The 14,268-nt window shown below is 34.3% G+C and overlaps 2 protein-coding genes and 1 long non-coding RNA gene across 3 annotated transcripts; 1 reads left to right on the top strand and 2 right to left on the bottom strand.

Annotated features, from left to right (window-relative positions):
- Positions 1–375: 375 nt before the first annotated feature.
- On the bottom strand, positions 376–1,536 carry LOC131649436 (uncharacterized). Its single transcript, XM_058919200.1, has 2 exons — positions 973–1,536; positions 376–879 (listed from the first exon to the last, which is right to left on the bottom strand). Exons 1-2 carry the CDS (start codon positions 1,534–1,536, stop codon positions 376–378), a joined length of 1,068 nt encoding a protein of 355 aa, XP_058775183.1.
- Positions 1,537–1,972: 436 nt separating this feature from the next.
- Positions 1,973–4,455, bottom strand: LOC131649435 (uncharacterized). The gene is made up of 5 exons (XM_058919199.1): positions 4,059–4,455; positions 3,780–3,973; positions 3,476–3,722; positions 2,897–3,406; positions 1,973–2,169 (listed from the first exon to the last, which is right to left on the bottom strand). The coding sequence occupies exons 1-5, from the start codon at positions 4,453–4,455 to the stop codon at positions 1,973–1,975; spliced, it is 1,545 nt and encodes a 514-aa protein (XP_058775182.1).
- A 5,800-nt stretch (positions 4,456–10,255) lies between these two features.
- On the top strand, positions 10,256–10,985 carry LOC131646338 (uncharacterized). Its single transcript, XR_009297422.1, has 3 exons — positions 10,256–10,410; positions 10,651–10,781; positions 10,864–10,985. It is a non-coding gene; the product is annotated as an uncharacterized LOC131646338 (long non-coding RNA).
- Positions 10,986–14,268: the final 3,283 nt, after the last annotated feature.

Genomic DNA, 14,268 nt, shown 5'->3' with positions numbered 1-14,268 from the left:
ATCATTAGTATTGTTAAATGTCATACAAATGAAGGAGTTTTAATGTATGAATCAAAAGATTTGTTTTTAAATTAGTAGTACAATACAAAACGTGTTACAAAGGGTTACACCGAAACCAAAAAAAAAATCTCCAAAAGGTTTGTGAAGGAGTTATAATGTATCGCACACGTTCCTCAATGAAGTGAATGAAATCATCCTGAAATAGCAAAATAACAGAAACAAAATTATATTCTATACATTTGTAAATTCAAAGTGGTCAATTATAATTGTTCATGACATGATAAGATTTAAGGGTCAATTCACACCTTTTAAATGTTATGGAAGACTTCCTTGAATACAACATTGGTGGTAGAGATCATAGGTTCCTTGTCTTTGTCATGAATAAGAATCCTTAATCCCTTTTTGGATTTGACTCTTGAAATAGCCACATATATGGCTAAAAATCTCTATTGGCAAATATAGTCCAACATTATCAAGTGATTGACCTTGAGACTTGTTAATAGTCATGGCAAAGGAAACAATAATTGGAAATTGGCGTCTCACCATTTTAAATGGCCATGGGGACTGTGATGGGGACAAAGACATTCTAGGAATATAAAAGAGATTACCAATATTTTTTCCAGAAATGATCTTAGCTTCTATGACATGAGCAGCAAGCCTGGTTACAGTAAGCCTTGTACCATTGCACAATCCTTCAGACTGATCTAGGTTGCGCATCAACATAATAGTGGCCCCAACTTTCAACTTGATTGAATGGTTAGGCAATCCTGAAGTTTTAAGAGCATTTAGGAACTCGGGTGTCACGTGCTCATACGCATCAAAGGTAGTTGCATCAGATTTATCAAATAGAATCACTACTAAAGTATTCTTTCTCTTCTCCTACAACAATTGAAAAAGACGTATATTTAGTTAGTAATTTCTGGAAAAAAAAGATCAAGTTGTCTAATCAGAAGGTATATAATATTGACATGCATAAATTGTACTAAGTGCAATTTTAATACCTGGAAGAAGGTCTGTGATATATTGATTTATATCATCAACAACTTCAATTGTTGAAGCCAATATCGCACGACTTTGCAGATAGTTGGAATCAAGATAATTATGAATGAGATCAGGGTATGTATCTTCAACAATTGCCTTAATTGGATCAGAAAAGTTAGAAATTAAGAACTCATCTAGAATACAAATATCAGCATAGCCATCGTTTGGCTCACACATGGTACCATCTCCAATATTTAAAATCCACTCAGAAAAGCTCCTTATGTCATCAGCTGTAGAATCAGGTGGACCAGTTTGCAAGCACATGTTCTTTGTAAGCCTCAATACTCTACAATGATCCCAAATATAAGAAGCATTGATTGTGGCATGGATAATATCAGATCTTGTACCTCTTGGTATAACAGGGAGAATTTGTCTGAAGTCACCACCAAAGACAACAACCTTACCTCCAAACACAGTTTCAGATGGCTTTGTGGGTCCACTCATAATATCCTTTAAGGATTTGTCAAGAGATTCAAAGCAAAACTTGTTAGCCATAGGAGCCTCATCTCATATGATTAGATCTGTCATCTTGAGAAGCCCAGCAAGATCATCCTTTTTTTCAATGTTGCAAATAGAAGTTTCTAAGGTAGGGACAGGAATCTTAAATCTTGAATGAGCTGTTCTTCCACCTGGTAACAACAAACTTGCAATTCCACTTGAAGCAACGGGCAAGACTATTTTTTTTTAGACCTAATTGCTGCTGATAAGGTGTTCCACATAAAGGTCTTACCAGTCCCACCGTATCCATATAAAAAAAATACTCCGCCCTGTTGCTTTTCTACTGCATTTATGATTTCCTCAAAAATGCTTCTTTGCTCATCTGTGTATAAAAGGGTAACCCAAGAGATTGTTAAACAAAAGTACCAATTCAAATATTTTTTGACGTTGCAACTATAGAGTGATATTACCTGTAAGAGAAGAGTACAAATTCTCATAAATTTGTGTTTTGAGCAACAACATCATATTGACGTTCATCATAGAGTAGTCTATTTCCTGTAAAGGAGAGAACATAATCTTTTGGATATGGCATTGTCTTGAAATCTTTCTGGCTTCGATTATTATTTTGTAAGAGTGTTTCAATTGCCATTAGAGTCCGGTCTTTTAGCTCGGCATCGCTCATTGTAAGACCTATGTTATTAAAGCGAAAAAACAATGTAAATATGTAACCATTTATCACAGCATTAAGAACAAATGAATGTAAGCAATGAGAGAAAATGTGTTAAATATAACACCATGCATAACATTAAAGTAAAAAAGATGTTTGGATGTAGGAAATTCAATAAAAAACTAATGGCATATGCCTACGTATCGAAAACAGAAGCTGACTAAATAATATTAACCGCATACTATTTATAACAGTGGCTATGATCTTGATATTTCCTCATTCACTATTGTGTCATACATGTTGTCAATAGTATATGAACAAAAAAATCCGTGCTCGGCATTTAATAAAACAAACCAGGCTTCTTATATTAGTTTCTTTCACCGCATGTTCGAAGATGGACACGGTTTTCCATCGTAGTTATCTAGCATTTGAACACTATATGATAATATAGCATTAAGCATTAATTGTTGTCATCCTTACAACAATAACATGTCATAATGAATAATTTGTAACAACCCCGAAGTGAAATATATGAATTTCCATGTTTTATGCAGCACGGCTGATTCCTATGACATGTTGCAGAATATTGAAATAAAGAACACCAAATTTAGCAATTAAGATAAAATACCTTGATCTCTTGCCAATAACCGTTGATCATAAAGAATGTCATCCGATAAATACATCCAAGTCTTCCTCCAGACATGTTCGGGTCTATTCATGGATGAAGATAACAACATCGTCACAAATAACTTGCGTAAAAATAGACCCGAACCCCATAGATGTGCTTGATTGCCTCGATAAATTCTCGATCATCTTGTAGAAATCCCATTGCAAAGCATGCATCACGAAAAGTTTTAAGTTGTTTACCATCAACTTTCTTGATGTCTTGATAGCACAAAGGACCTTTTGTTACGGTGAGCATCATCCTTAAATAAAACAATTCACCAGTGCTTTGAGGAACCCAAATGAGTCGACCAATTGTATACCCTCGTTTCCTTGGTTTCCAACTCCGGCTCCTCTTATGATAAACAAATTTAGAAACAAAGTCACCATAAGTTAGTGATCTTGCTTCTTCATAAGTTTTGTTTGCCTCGAACCATGATGTAAACATAGACTCGGTTACACTTGGTTTTAGTAAAACATCACCAACTTGCTCGTTGTCTTTGTAGTACACGGAGTTTTCACCTTCCATATGAAAAAACAATCTCTCCACGGCTGGCTTCCTGCCATGTATAGAATAAGAGAAGATCCTCCAACATGCTTCACTTGGGGAGATGTATCTGCAATCCAAATATTGCTTGATCTCGTCAACGTTGTTCTTGTCCTGACCTTGTATGATTGCAGAAATGTGATCCGAACCTTTGTTTATATATTTGAAAAGGTATTTTATAGAAGTACTTTGGTTGCACCATTCCATGTTGATGTGGGCTTGGTATTTCAACAACAAACTTGGATTGTGAGGAACTACATGACCACTATGAAAATTGATGCCGTTTTTTTCAATTGTTTGTCCGTTGTTTCTTCTCCTATAAACCGGATAGCCTTCTTGGTCCACTATAGTGGTAGACTGAAACTTCTTAGGGGAAAACTTGGTGCATTTGTTATCTTTCATGCAAGATGACTTGACATTTGCCAAACCACAAGGTCCATGAACCATGTGAGCTTTGACCAAATTGTACAACCGAGGGTGTGTTTCCGGATCGGGCACTTCAGCACTTATGATCTTGTCAATGTCTTCGGGTCCTGGATATTTGTTTGAAGGATGCAAAAAGATCAATATATGGGCATGAGGCAATCCTCTCTTTTGGAACTCAATGGTGTACATATCTAGCATTGGAAGAGCAAAACAGAATTATGAACAATGTTAGTTATAGTACTACAAAATTTGAGCAAAGAGGGATAAATAACTCACAAGCAAGCACTTTGCCAAGAACACCCTTTTTGGTTAGATCCGAAAGCAATTGGTCAAACTTGATTTTGAAAATTCTGGAAATGACATCGGGTCGATCTTGAGGTTTCAGATGTAGAGGTCCAAGCACTCTTTGAATCTCAGGCCAATTTGGGTTACAGGTAAAAGTAATAAACAAATCAGGAAACCCAACTTTACTGCATATAGCCATCCCATCATAGTATAATTGATCCATAAACCTACGACCACCGACAAAGGACGAAGGCAAAACAACTCGCTTACCTATGCTTACACCTGGAAGTTGACTATGATCGCCCTCTTTCTCTAAAGAGTTGTACTTTGAAACCCGAAGCTTAGGTTGGTTTTTTCGTAGCCATTCTAGTTTCTCGGACTCCAACATTGTGTAACCATCGACCAGGAATTGTTGGAACAACCTTCTAGAAGATAACAGAGTTTTAGCTTCGGTTAACCTCGTTTGAATGCGAAATGCAAGCCATTCGCGTATTGTGAGTCTATTTCTTATGCTATTTTCTTTAAAAGGCAAGTCTCTATGTGCTACATCAGGTCTATATCCATCCTCACCATAAGGAAATATCAAAGGATACTGGTAAGCCATATAAGCCGCATGCAGTTCGTTGATTCTTTGAAGTCGCCCTCCCTTTGTCTGCATTATGATATCCCTCATTTCAGCTGTGTCAATATCACCGACAACTAAGGCTGCAACCTCAGATATAGTTGGTTGATTATACACTCTCCCATCTGTGGATCTGTTAGAAATGAGTCGCAGCTTCAAGTTCGGAGTTTCCCCATTATTTAACCATTGCTTTGCCATTTGAAAACTCTTAGCATGAGGATTGTGTTCATACAGCATATTGGATAACTGATTTACAACCACTGTATCAAAGTTTTCTTTGTTCCTTCACATGAGAAAACATTAATATTAACACAAATGAATGCACATGATTAGATATCACAACAAAAGGAGATGACAGCATATTACTAACAGTCACAGTAGTATGTTAGGGGCAATAACCTTAGTCCATGCATTCGGTTTTCAACTTCATTCTCCGTGTCATAAATATATAATTGAGCAAACTTCGGTTTCTGACCTTGAGCAGGCAACAAACTTCCGATTCGATGACAGGTTTGACCTTGTATCCTTAGTGTTGGAGGCCCACGTCCATCGTTAAAACGATTGTCCAACTTTGCTCCAGGTGAAGTAAATGCAAACATCATGTTGTAAACACGGATGTGTTGTTGAAATTTCCGGCTAACAACGTTCTCGTGATCAAACAATAGCTTTGCAAGTATTTCTGGAGGTTGTCTAAGCAGTGGCAGTTCAACTTTCCCGTTCCCACAACACAGCATAAATTTCGGGTTAGCGGAATGGGAACTCTTGTGCATCCTCTCTTGATACCACATCATTGCTTTACAATAACGACACTCGATAAGAGGGGAACCGATATCGTAATATTCTACATAAGAAACAAAATAATCAATCAACTCTTAGAAAATAATCATGCAGCCTAGGACGAGTTTGTTGATTGAAGCAAAATATATCAAAAACTGCATACCCTCGGAATTTCCGGTTGCATTCGCATGAATTGTAAATGGTGCTCCGTCTCTTTTCGAGTCTGAATAGAACTCATCTTCGGATTCATATGTTGTTGTGTTAAAGCACAGTAAATGTACACCAATTAGAAAGAGGTAATCGCGCGGTTGGCTTCAAGGCAGAAAGTGTGACACAAAAACAGAACCATGTATTGTTATTATTGCTGGAAGAAAGTATTATACTTACTTGCAAAAGGGTCATAGTCGCTATCATCGTCGGAGTCGCTATCAAAATCCATATTGACCGTAGGTGTAAATATAGGACATGTTGGTTTTGTTCTCTGCTTTGGAATATGTGTGAATTGTGATACCGGCGGTGCTTCGTGCATAACATTTTGGTTCATGACCTCTGGTGTTTGCAGACCAGTGAAAAATGGTGTACTGCGAACGCTGTTGAACAATGGCTTTCACAATGAATATTATATAATTATAAGTGAAGTAAAACATAATGTACCATGTTGGCTACCTTGAAGCCGGTGATTCTGTTGGTATAAACTGCCTGCCCATAATTGAACTTTGGTTAGGGACATGCTTATTCAAATTGAAGGCTCGATTTTGATCTGTTTGTGTTTTCCTAGGCCTGCCCCTACCTGGTTTATGGATCGCTGGACATCTGTACATTCGAAGGTAATTAAAGATTATTAAACTTAATAACATTTAAAGATTAACAATTGACTTATAAACTCTGTATTCGGCATGACTGTTTTGATAATTGGATCAGACTCCAATATCACAGCTAATAGTAGAACTCGGTTAACCCGCGATGTCTGGATCACAAGCGGCAACGCAACCACTGTGAAACCACCCGCTGAACTTGTATCTTTATAAGGAACATTGTCTACATGTCGGGTGCTATATACAAAATAAACCGCGGTACATTGTGACCACAATTTAATTGTATATATAAGCAATCCTCACAGTGTGCAGTTTAGTATGGAGAATTATAAAGATGAAAAAGCCAATTCTAACAGGACACTCATACAGTGTGTAGCAACAATTATAAGTGATTCTCCCATGTAGTTAAAGATGATACAGAAAAAAAAGTACCTAGCTTGTGAGTATGCTCCGGGCGTCTGACTCGGTGTGGCGGTACCTCCAGCACCAGTTAGTATAGGAAACTTGCTGCACAAGTTCAACACCATATTTGGAACTCCAAATTGATTTTTAGGCCTGCCCCTGCTTGATTTGGATATCGGTGGACCGCTGATGACATTGTTAATCAATAAGATATTATAATTAGATTTTATATAATAATTTTGAAGATTGGTTGATATATGGCTAAGAATGTAAAGTCATAGTACTTACTTCTTTGTATTAGATGAACTTCCAACTTCAATGGTCGTGTTTTCATAAAGTGGAGATGATTGTTGCTTAGATTGCAATATCGAAGGAGGGTACATCTCATTTTCTGCAACGGTTGAGGTTGTAGCAAACTTTGACAATAGATTTTTTCCTAGATTGCCAATTTGATAGGTTTTCAAATTACTTTTAAAACTGTGTCTTGGTAGGCTAGGTTCTGAACCGGCAACATTGAGATCTTGTATAGACGGTACATTGAATTGTGATCTTGTATTACTATTTTGAGACGACGGAGTCAGCTCGGACAAAGGTTATCTCGGCGTGATGTGGCATGGAGTATTGTACATTGTATCCACACCAAGCAGGTCCTGATGATTAATTTTGTGACGTTTGTACCAGTTTTCTTTCATAATCAAAGATCTTCTTGCTCTTGCCTTCTTTCCAGACACAATTTTCTCATCTGGGATCATATTTGGCAAAAATAACTGATCTACAACAGCCAATGACAGTATAAGTTGTAATCTAATAACCACCACTGTGTCATAAATAGTATGCATAACAAATATATTTTGGTTCACCAACATATTAACTTCCAACCTATAAAAGTTGCTGTAATTTTGACAAAAGTTCAATTAATACTTAATGTTTATGTAATGACAAAAGTTCAATTAATACCTCAACCTATAAAGTCTTTATGCTTTTAAAGAGGTGGTTGTTTCATCATAAATGAGTTCATTCATAAATGAGTTCAACAAATGAATCCTATAAGACAGGCATATTCCATCAAACCATGAGTAACTTTCAAATACATAGAGTGACATTGTTTAACATACTTAACTTATGGTCTCAACAGCACTAAGGTGAGTTACAAATTAAGAGGTTCTTACACATTATTAGGATGCGGAAATTAAATAGGCGTTAGAACAAAATCTTCAACATTCATTTTCCACAACATATATAATTTCATTCCACAAATTATGAGGTTCTAATATTTTTTCAGAGACAACACAGTGCAAATGGATTGTTTAACTATATTCTAATGTTTTAGACAACAAAGGGTATTCTAAATAGTCGTTGTGGTTTGGCAAGAGTGGCTCCAAAAGTATAAACTTGAGAAGTAAATTAAACTTTTACAAATATAAGCAATGAAGATGGTCACCTGCTGCATGAAAAGTCGAAGGCAACAGAATGGTGGTTCCTAGCTTTTTCTCATTTCCATCCAGTCAGTTCACAGCAGTTGCACATATTGATCCAGGTATGCACTTAATTGCTGGGTTTTTTATTTTTTTTTAAAATAAATTAGACTTATTAAAAAATCTCCAAAATATGCATGAGATTTAGGCAGGAAACAAAATATGTTTCATTAACTATATTTTTTGTTTAATATTACGTAGCAGGGGCCAAATATTAACTATTTTGTTTCATATAATTTTTATCTACAATATAAGAAAGTTAGATGTTCTGGAAAAGACCTATTTGTCCCTCTGCTTTTTTAGAGAGCCACGTGGCTAGCTCCATTGGATTTCTCTTATTCTTGCCTTTTTGCTATCTCTCTTCAACGTATTATTATTCTGAGCTGTTTGGAAAAAACAAAATCTTTTGTAATTGTTTTATCTTTCTTGAAAACAACTATGCTTACTCCTACACTCAACATGTCTAATCATTCTGCTACCTAAAATCTGAAACAGGTCTCTTTCTCTGAAACAACTTTCTTCGTCTTCCACCTTCCTCCCTCCTCCTCCGTCTAATATTTGTTCGCCTTCCAACTTCCTCCCTCCTCCTCCCTCTAATATTTCTTCGCTTTCCACCTTCCTTCCTCCTCATTACGGTGCCGCCAAGCCCGTTTTGAATATCTTCGTCTTCCACCTACCTCCGTCAACTTTCTTCGCATTCCACCTTACTCACTCCTCAATACGTTGTTGTCTTCCATTTTGAACGTACCTGGTATACATGGCTTGACCGATGGAGAAAGTTATGGACATCAACGACACTAAGGATCTTTGGAAAGTGGCTGTCAGAGTTGTCCATAAATGGAGGGTAGTCTCCAACAACAAGGAGCACTTTGAGATGATCTTTCAAGACAAAGAGGTATGTGAACATTTCTGTTAACCCTTTCCATTTGTTTTTCAAAATAGCTTTCCATCTAGGGTTTTTGTTATTTTTATTGTACATTTTTGTTAACCCTTTCCATCTAGATTTGGTTATAAACTTTTTTATTTGGGTTACTAAGTTGGTCAGTTGTTGTGTTGTTGTTCGTATGGTTTGCCATAGCGATTCGTTGTACCGAACCTTTTCAGATCCCCTTTTCATATCGTCACTACTATCCATACCATTGGTAATTTTTTTTACTATGCTTTTATTGAATGTGAATGATTGTATGGTTACCGTGATATGTTTGAATGTTCATCTTAGTTATACCGCTGAGTTTTACGGCCGATTCATCTACTGCTCAACTTAAAGAAAGGTATGTTCATGTTGTTGGTTTTGTAGTTCATAAATTATTTGAAGTCTGTGTGATTTATTTTTCAATGTGTGTGACAAGAATGCTACTTTTATCCATCTCACCTTAGATCTACGAAACTGAAGTTTATGTTGTTGATGATCTATTTTTAACTCTGCCCTTATTTTTGTATTTTGTTTTTGTTTTTGTTTATCAGGTTTTTATGCATTTGGCCTTCAATGGTGAAGGTGGAGATTATTGATGAATTGATTGTTGTGTTTTCTCCCTCTCTCAACTTTGCATTTTTAGGAGTACAAGGTTTTCTCATGTGTTCTTTTCATTCTTGTGTTTTCTCCCTCTTTTTTAGTGATTTCTATCTGGTAAAAATTATGTTTTCCTTTTTTACAAAGAAAAAAATATATTAGCCAATATTTGGTGTTGCTACACTAGAAGCAATATTTCAACACATGCATCAATAACAACAAACTTTTCAATTATTAATGCAAGTCCTTGCTCATGGCTGTTTCACAATACTCAATGAATCTTTATGATTATTTGCATTGCTGTTATTGTCGGCTTTAAAAATCTAACTCATATTGCTAACGCATATGGTAAGTCTTTTCTTTACCAAATGATTCGTATTTTTATAGATATGGATTTCAGAAACTACGTAAGATTAAGGATCCGAAGATTCAGTTATGGTTCTGCGATATATTTTATGGGTTTTGTAGGTATGTGATGAACTCAATGATGTTATGGAAATCATAGATAATGAGGCGGAACTATGTGATGTTGTTTCTAAACATTTACTTTTTATTTCAAAATCGTGGAATACTAAATGCAGGTCCTACTTGGTTTCCCCTCCATGATACCTCTCAAACAGCTTACATAGTCGGTGTTGCTGGATGGGGTACCGGTCTAAAACTCGGCAGTAACCCGGCTGCTATTACCTAGTTAACTCATAGAGCACCTGGAATAGGCCTCTTTTGGCTTAGAACCCTTTAGGTAAGACGTTATATGTTCTTGATCGTTTTTTGAAACAACTGATATTCAAGTTTTATGTTATGTTTCACTATTAATTGTAAAGCGACTGATAAACGTATTGTATTGAATTCAGGTTTTTGCTATGCTATTTAGACTATTTAAATTTTCACTATCAATATTTTGTTGATGCTCTTGTATTTCAGTTTCACGTTAGCATACCATACCATGTGTTTGATTCTATGTTGATATGTTATAATCCAGAATTCTGGAGAGTTTTGGAGCTTGAAGGTGTATTTGGACTCATAAGCTCGGTTTGGACTATCTACGTTTTTACGGTGTAGATTCAATTACAGACAGCGATCAGGGCTGAAGTTGGCTTCAAATGGTTTAAGGTAATGTGTATGCCCTAATTTTACTCGACTTCATTTTGAATAAATTGAACTGAATGTGGCTTCGATATTGTGACTTTAATAGAAAAGCTACTAGGATGGACTCCAAACAAAAGGATGATACAAATGTTGTCACTACTAATATTGCATTAGCATTGGCAGAGACTTCACAGCGAGGTGGTTCATCAAAAAAATATTGGATCATGAAACAAGAAAAACATGCCATCGCCCAATCTAAAGTATTGGAATAATCATGTTTCTCTAGCATGTTCTTGATTTCTCATTTTTGTTTTGAATACATTTTTTGTGGTTCTAATGACATTATTGTTTGATTGATCTTTCAGGCTAATTTTGTGTTCGAAGCAGAGGAAGGTGATCATGTTCTATTGTTGTGCACGATTTTATGTATTTTTTAAGCAATGGTAGCTGCAAGTAAGCTCTACTTTTGAACTATACATATAATTTTGAGGAACTAAAGATACTTTTTGAAACTAAATATAACAATTGTTTATGTTTCTGTTACGCTGCTGATTGCGACTGTTGCCGCTGGTCGCAGTTGCAAAATTACATTCTTTTTGAATTTTTATGAATCAAAGCTTAGAAGTATTCCATCAAGCTTTTTTTAAATGCCATTACTAACTGAGTGTTTGCTAATGGATTTGACGTTATATTTTCCTGTAATCAACATTCTCTATCTGCGGATTTAAGTCTCTCTGCCCAACCATCCTTATCAAATCAACAAAGTTGGAGTTCGAAGACATGTTCAACCAATACCCCTTCTAAGCGGCTTGATGTTACAAACTGCTTGATGACATGTCTGCCACCGAATTTCAATATTTTTATTGATTTATAAACTGGTTGTTGTGTTGAAGAGCAGTGCGGTGTTGTGAAACTTCGGAGTCAGATGTGCTGCTACTGAGTTGTGTTCGTCGGTGATGAGGTGATGTTGATATGATATGCGTCGATCCGTTGTATGCTAAAAGTTGGCGTCATTGTTGTTGCGATCCGTCGTTCTGAGGTGATTTTTGCTCGGTTATGAATGGTTGTGAGTTGTTGCTGCGATCCGTTAATTAGTCATTTAGTCCATCGGTGATTGTGCAAATCAATGAAGAAAGTTATGAATATGATGTGAATTGGAGATGATGATGAAATTGTGAGTTGGTATGAATTAGAGATGATGTGTTGATCTGTGAAGTGAGGTAGATCGTGATACAAGTTTGTTTTAGGAGGAAGCTATAAAGAATTTGCCAGAATAACAATGCTCTTCTCCTCCCCTGTTTGGTATCTTTGTTTTGTTGTTTTTTGAATCATCAAAATTGACATATTATTGTACTCCACTAACAAGAATGTTAAAGTTCCACAGTTGTCACTAAGGATCATACTCTTTACATAATTTTAATGTTTTATGTAGGTATCTATCAGCATTGATTTCCAATACTTTCTTAGACATTGGTTCTATTTCAAAGATACTGGATGGCATCATGAAGTTTTTCCTGCAATTTGGCTGGGATATTGGATCATATAGCTGAGGTGAGGGTGGATTTCTAGCAATTTTTGTGAGGGCCACCTAAGACTTATCAAGTGGCTTATGTAGTTGAATTATTATGTGTTGTTGAAATGGTTTGTAAAGATAAATTGTTGATTTAACTGATATTTGAAGATGAACTATTATGTTGCACACAATATATATATATATATATATATATATATATATATATATATATATATATATATATATATATATATATATATATATATATATATATATATATATATATATATATATATATATATATATATATAATGAGTTGTAGATTATGCCTAATGTGGAAAAGAAGCAATTATGATCATCGGTGATATAGCTGAGTGTTTTGAAAATGACATATTAAATGAGAACATACATAACAATCAGCTATACATGTATTGTGTATGAAATGATTTTTTCTGATATAGGGTGGAATATACATTTAGAACATACATTTAATTGTCTATTGTCTTATTCATGTTTAGTAAGTGGAATCTAATGAAAATGAAAATTTTGATTTCAAGGAAAAATAAAAATGCACGTGTTTATCAAATAATTCAATAGATAATATATATATATATATATATATATATATATATATATATATATATATATATATATATATATATATATATATATATATATATATATATATATAAGATTATATTTGAATAATCTAATGATTTTAATATATTTTGTTAAGATAAATAAATTAAGATGACGGCAAATAATGCAGTACCTGTGCGAATGTACGGGTAACACACCAATACCATGTGAACGCACGAGTAATCAGACCAAATTTCATCTGAGCACACAGGTAACACACCAGTATTCGTGAGGACGCACGGGTAATCATAACAACTTCCATAATAACGCACGCGTGGGTAATATTTTGTTTTTTTTTTAATTTTAAAAGTGATTTTTATATAGTATGTGTTTAATAGTTTTTCCTAACAATAGTTATTTTTAAAAATTATAATACCTTCAAAATTAAAATAGTTAATACAAGTTTTCTTAACAAAGACTCTTAACTTAACAAATCAATCATATGAGAAAAATCATATACAATTGTACATAATTAATAAATAAAAATATGTTTCAAATAAATAATAAGAATATAAAATTGTAATATCCTAAATTAAATATATTTAAAATTAATGTATCAATCCAAACACAAAATAAATTTTGTTGTTTTTATAATTATTTATATTACTAAATTCTTTAGTATTTATTTTTGGATATATTACCATAGTCTTATTGATCTAAATATTTTTACGGGTACCACACCTTTTTCTAAATATTTAATTATTATTTTTCAGGGGTACGAGACATTTTTCTATACATTCAATTATTATTTTTTCACGGGTACCAGATTTTTTTCTATACATTCAATTATTATTTTTTTACTGGTACCAGACATTTTTCTAAACATTTAAGTATTATTTTTCACGGGTACCAGACATTTTTCTATACATTTAATTATTATTTTTTCACGGGTACCATATTTTTTCTATACATTCAATTATTATTTTTTTACGGGTACCAGACATTTTTCTAAACATTTAATTATTATTTTTCACGGGTACCAGACATTTTTCTATACATTCAATTATTATTTTTTCACGAGTACCAGATTTTTTCTATACATTCAATTATTTTTTTTTTACGGGTACCTGACATTTTCTACTAAAAAAATATACAATTAAAACAAATGCGCGTCCAATACAAGACCCCGTGCACACGCACGGGTTAGTTACTAGTTTTATTTTATGTTGCGTAGCAGGGACGAAAAATTAGCATGAGATTAAGGCCACAATAAAATGTTATCTAATTATTTATTTAGGATAAAGTTATGTAAAAGAGACTTACAAAAGCTAGTTAGATTTAAGAACTAAAAAGAGATATCCTTGGAAAGCAATGGATTTGATTCAACAAAGATAACATGTTTAGACTTAGCATGCTAGG

The sequence above is a fragment of the Vicia villosa genome, linkage group LG2 (assembly GCF_029867415.1).
Source record: "Vicia villosa cultivar HV-30 ecotype Madison, WI linkage group LG2, Vvil1.0, whole genome shotgun sequence".
Taxonomy (NCBI): Eukaryota; Viridiplantae; Streptophyta; class Magnoliopsida; order Fabales; family Fabaceae; genus Vicia; species Vicia villosa.
This window is presented reverse-complemented; position numbering and strand designations above follow the sequence as displayed.

Excerpts from the sequence above, each read along its gene's own strand:
- LOC131649436 (XM_058919200.1), bottom strand. The coding sequence starts at position 1,536 with ATGGCTAACAAGTTTTGCTTTGAATCTCTTGACAAATCCTTAAAGGAT. Across the intron at positions 880-972 it reads TTGCACTTAGTACAATTTAT|GAGAAGAGAAAGAATACTTT; the intron begins GCATGTCAATAT and ends CAATTGTTGTAG.
- LOC131649435 (XM_058919199.1), bottom strand. The coding sequence starts at position 4,455 with ATGTTGGAGTCCGAGAAACTAGAATGGCTACGAAAAAACCAACCTAAG. Across the intron at positions 3,723-3,779 it reads TTCATGGACCTTGTGGTTTG|AAGTTTCAGTCTACCACTAT; the intron begins GCAAATGTCAAG and ends TTTTCCCCTAAG. Across the intron at positions 3,407-3,475 it reads CATTTCTGCAATCATACAAG|CATGTTGGAGGATCTTCTCT; the intron begins GTCAGGACAAGA and ends CCCCAAGTGAAG.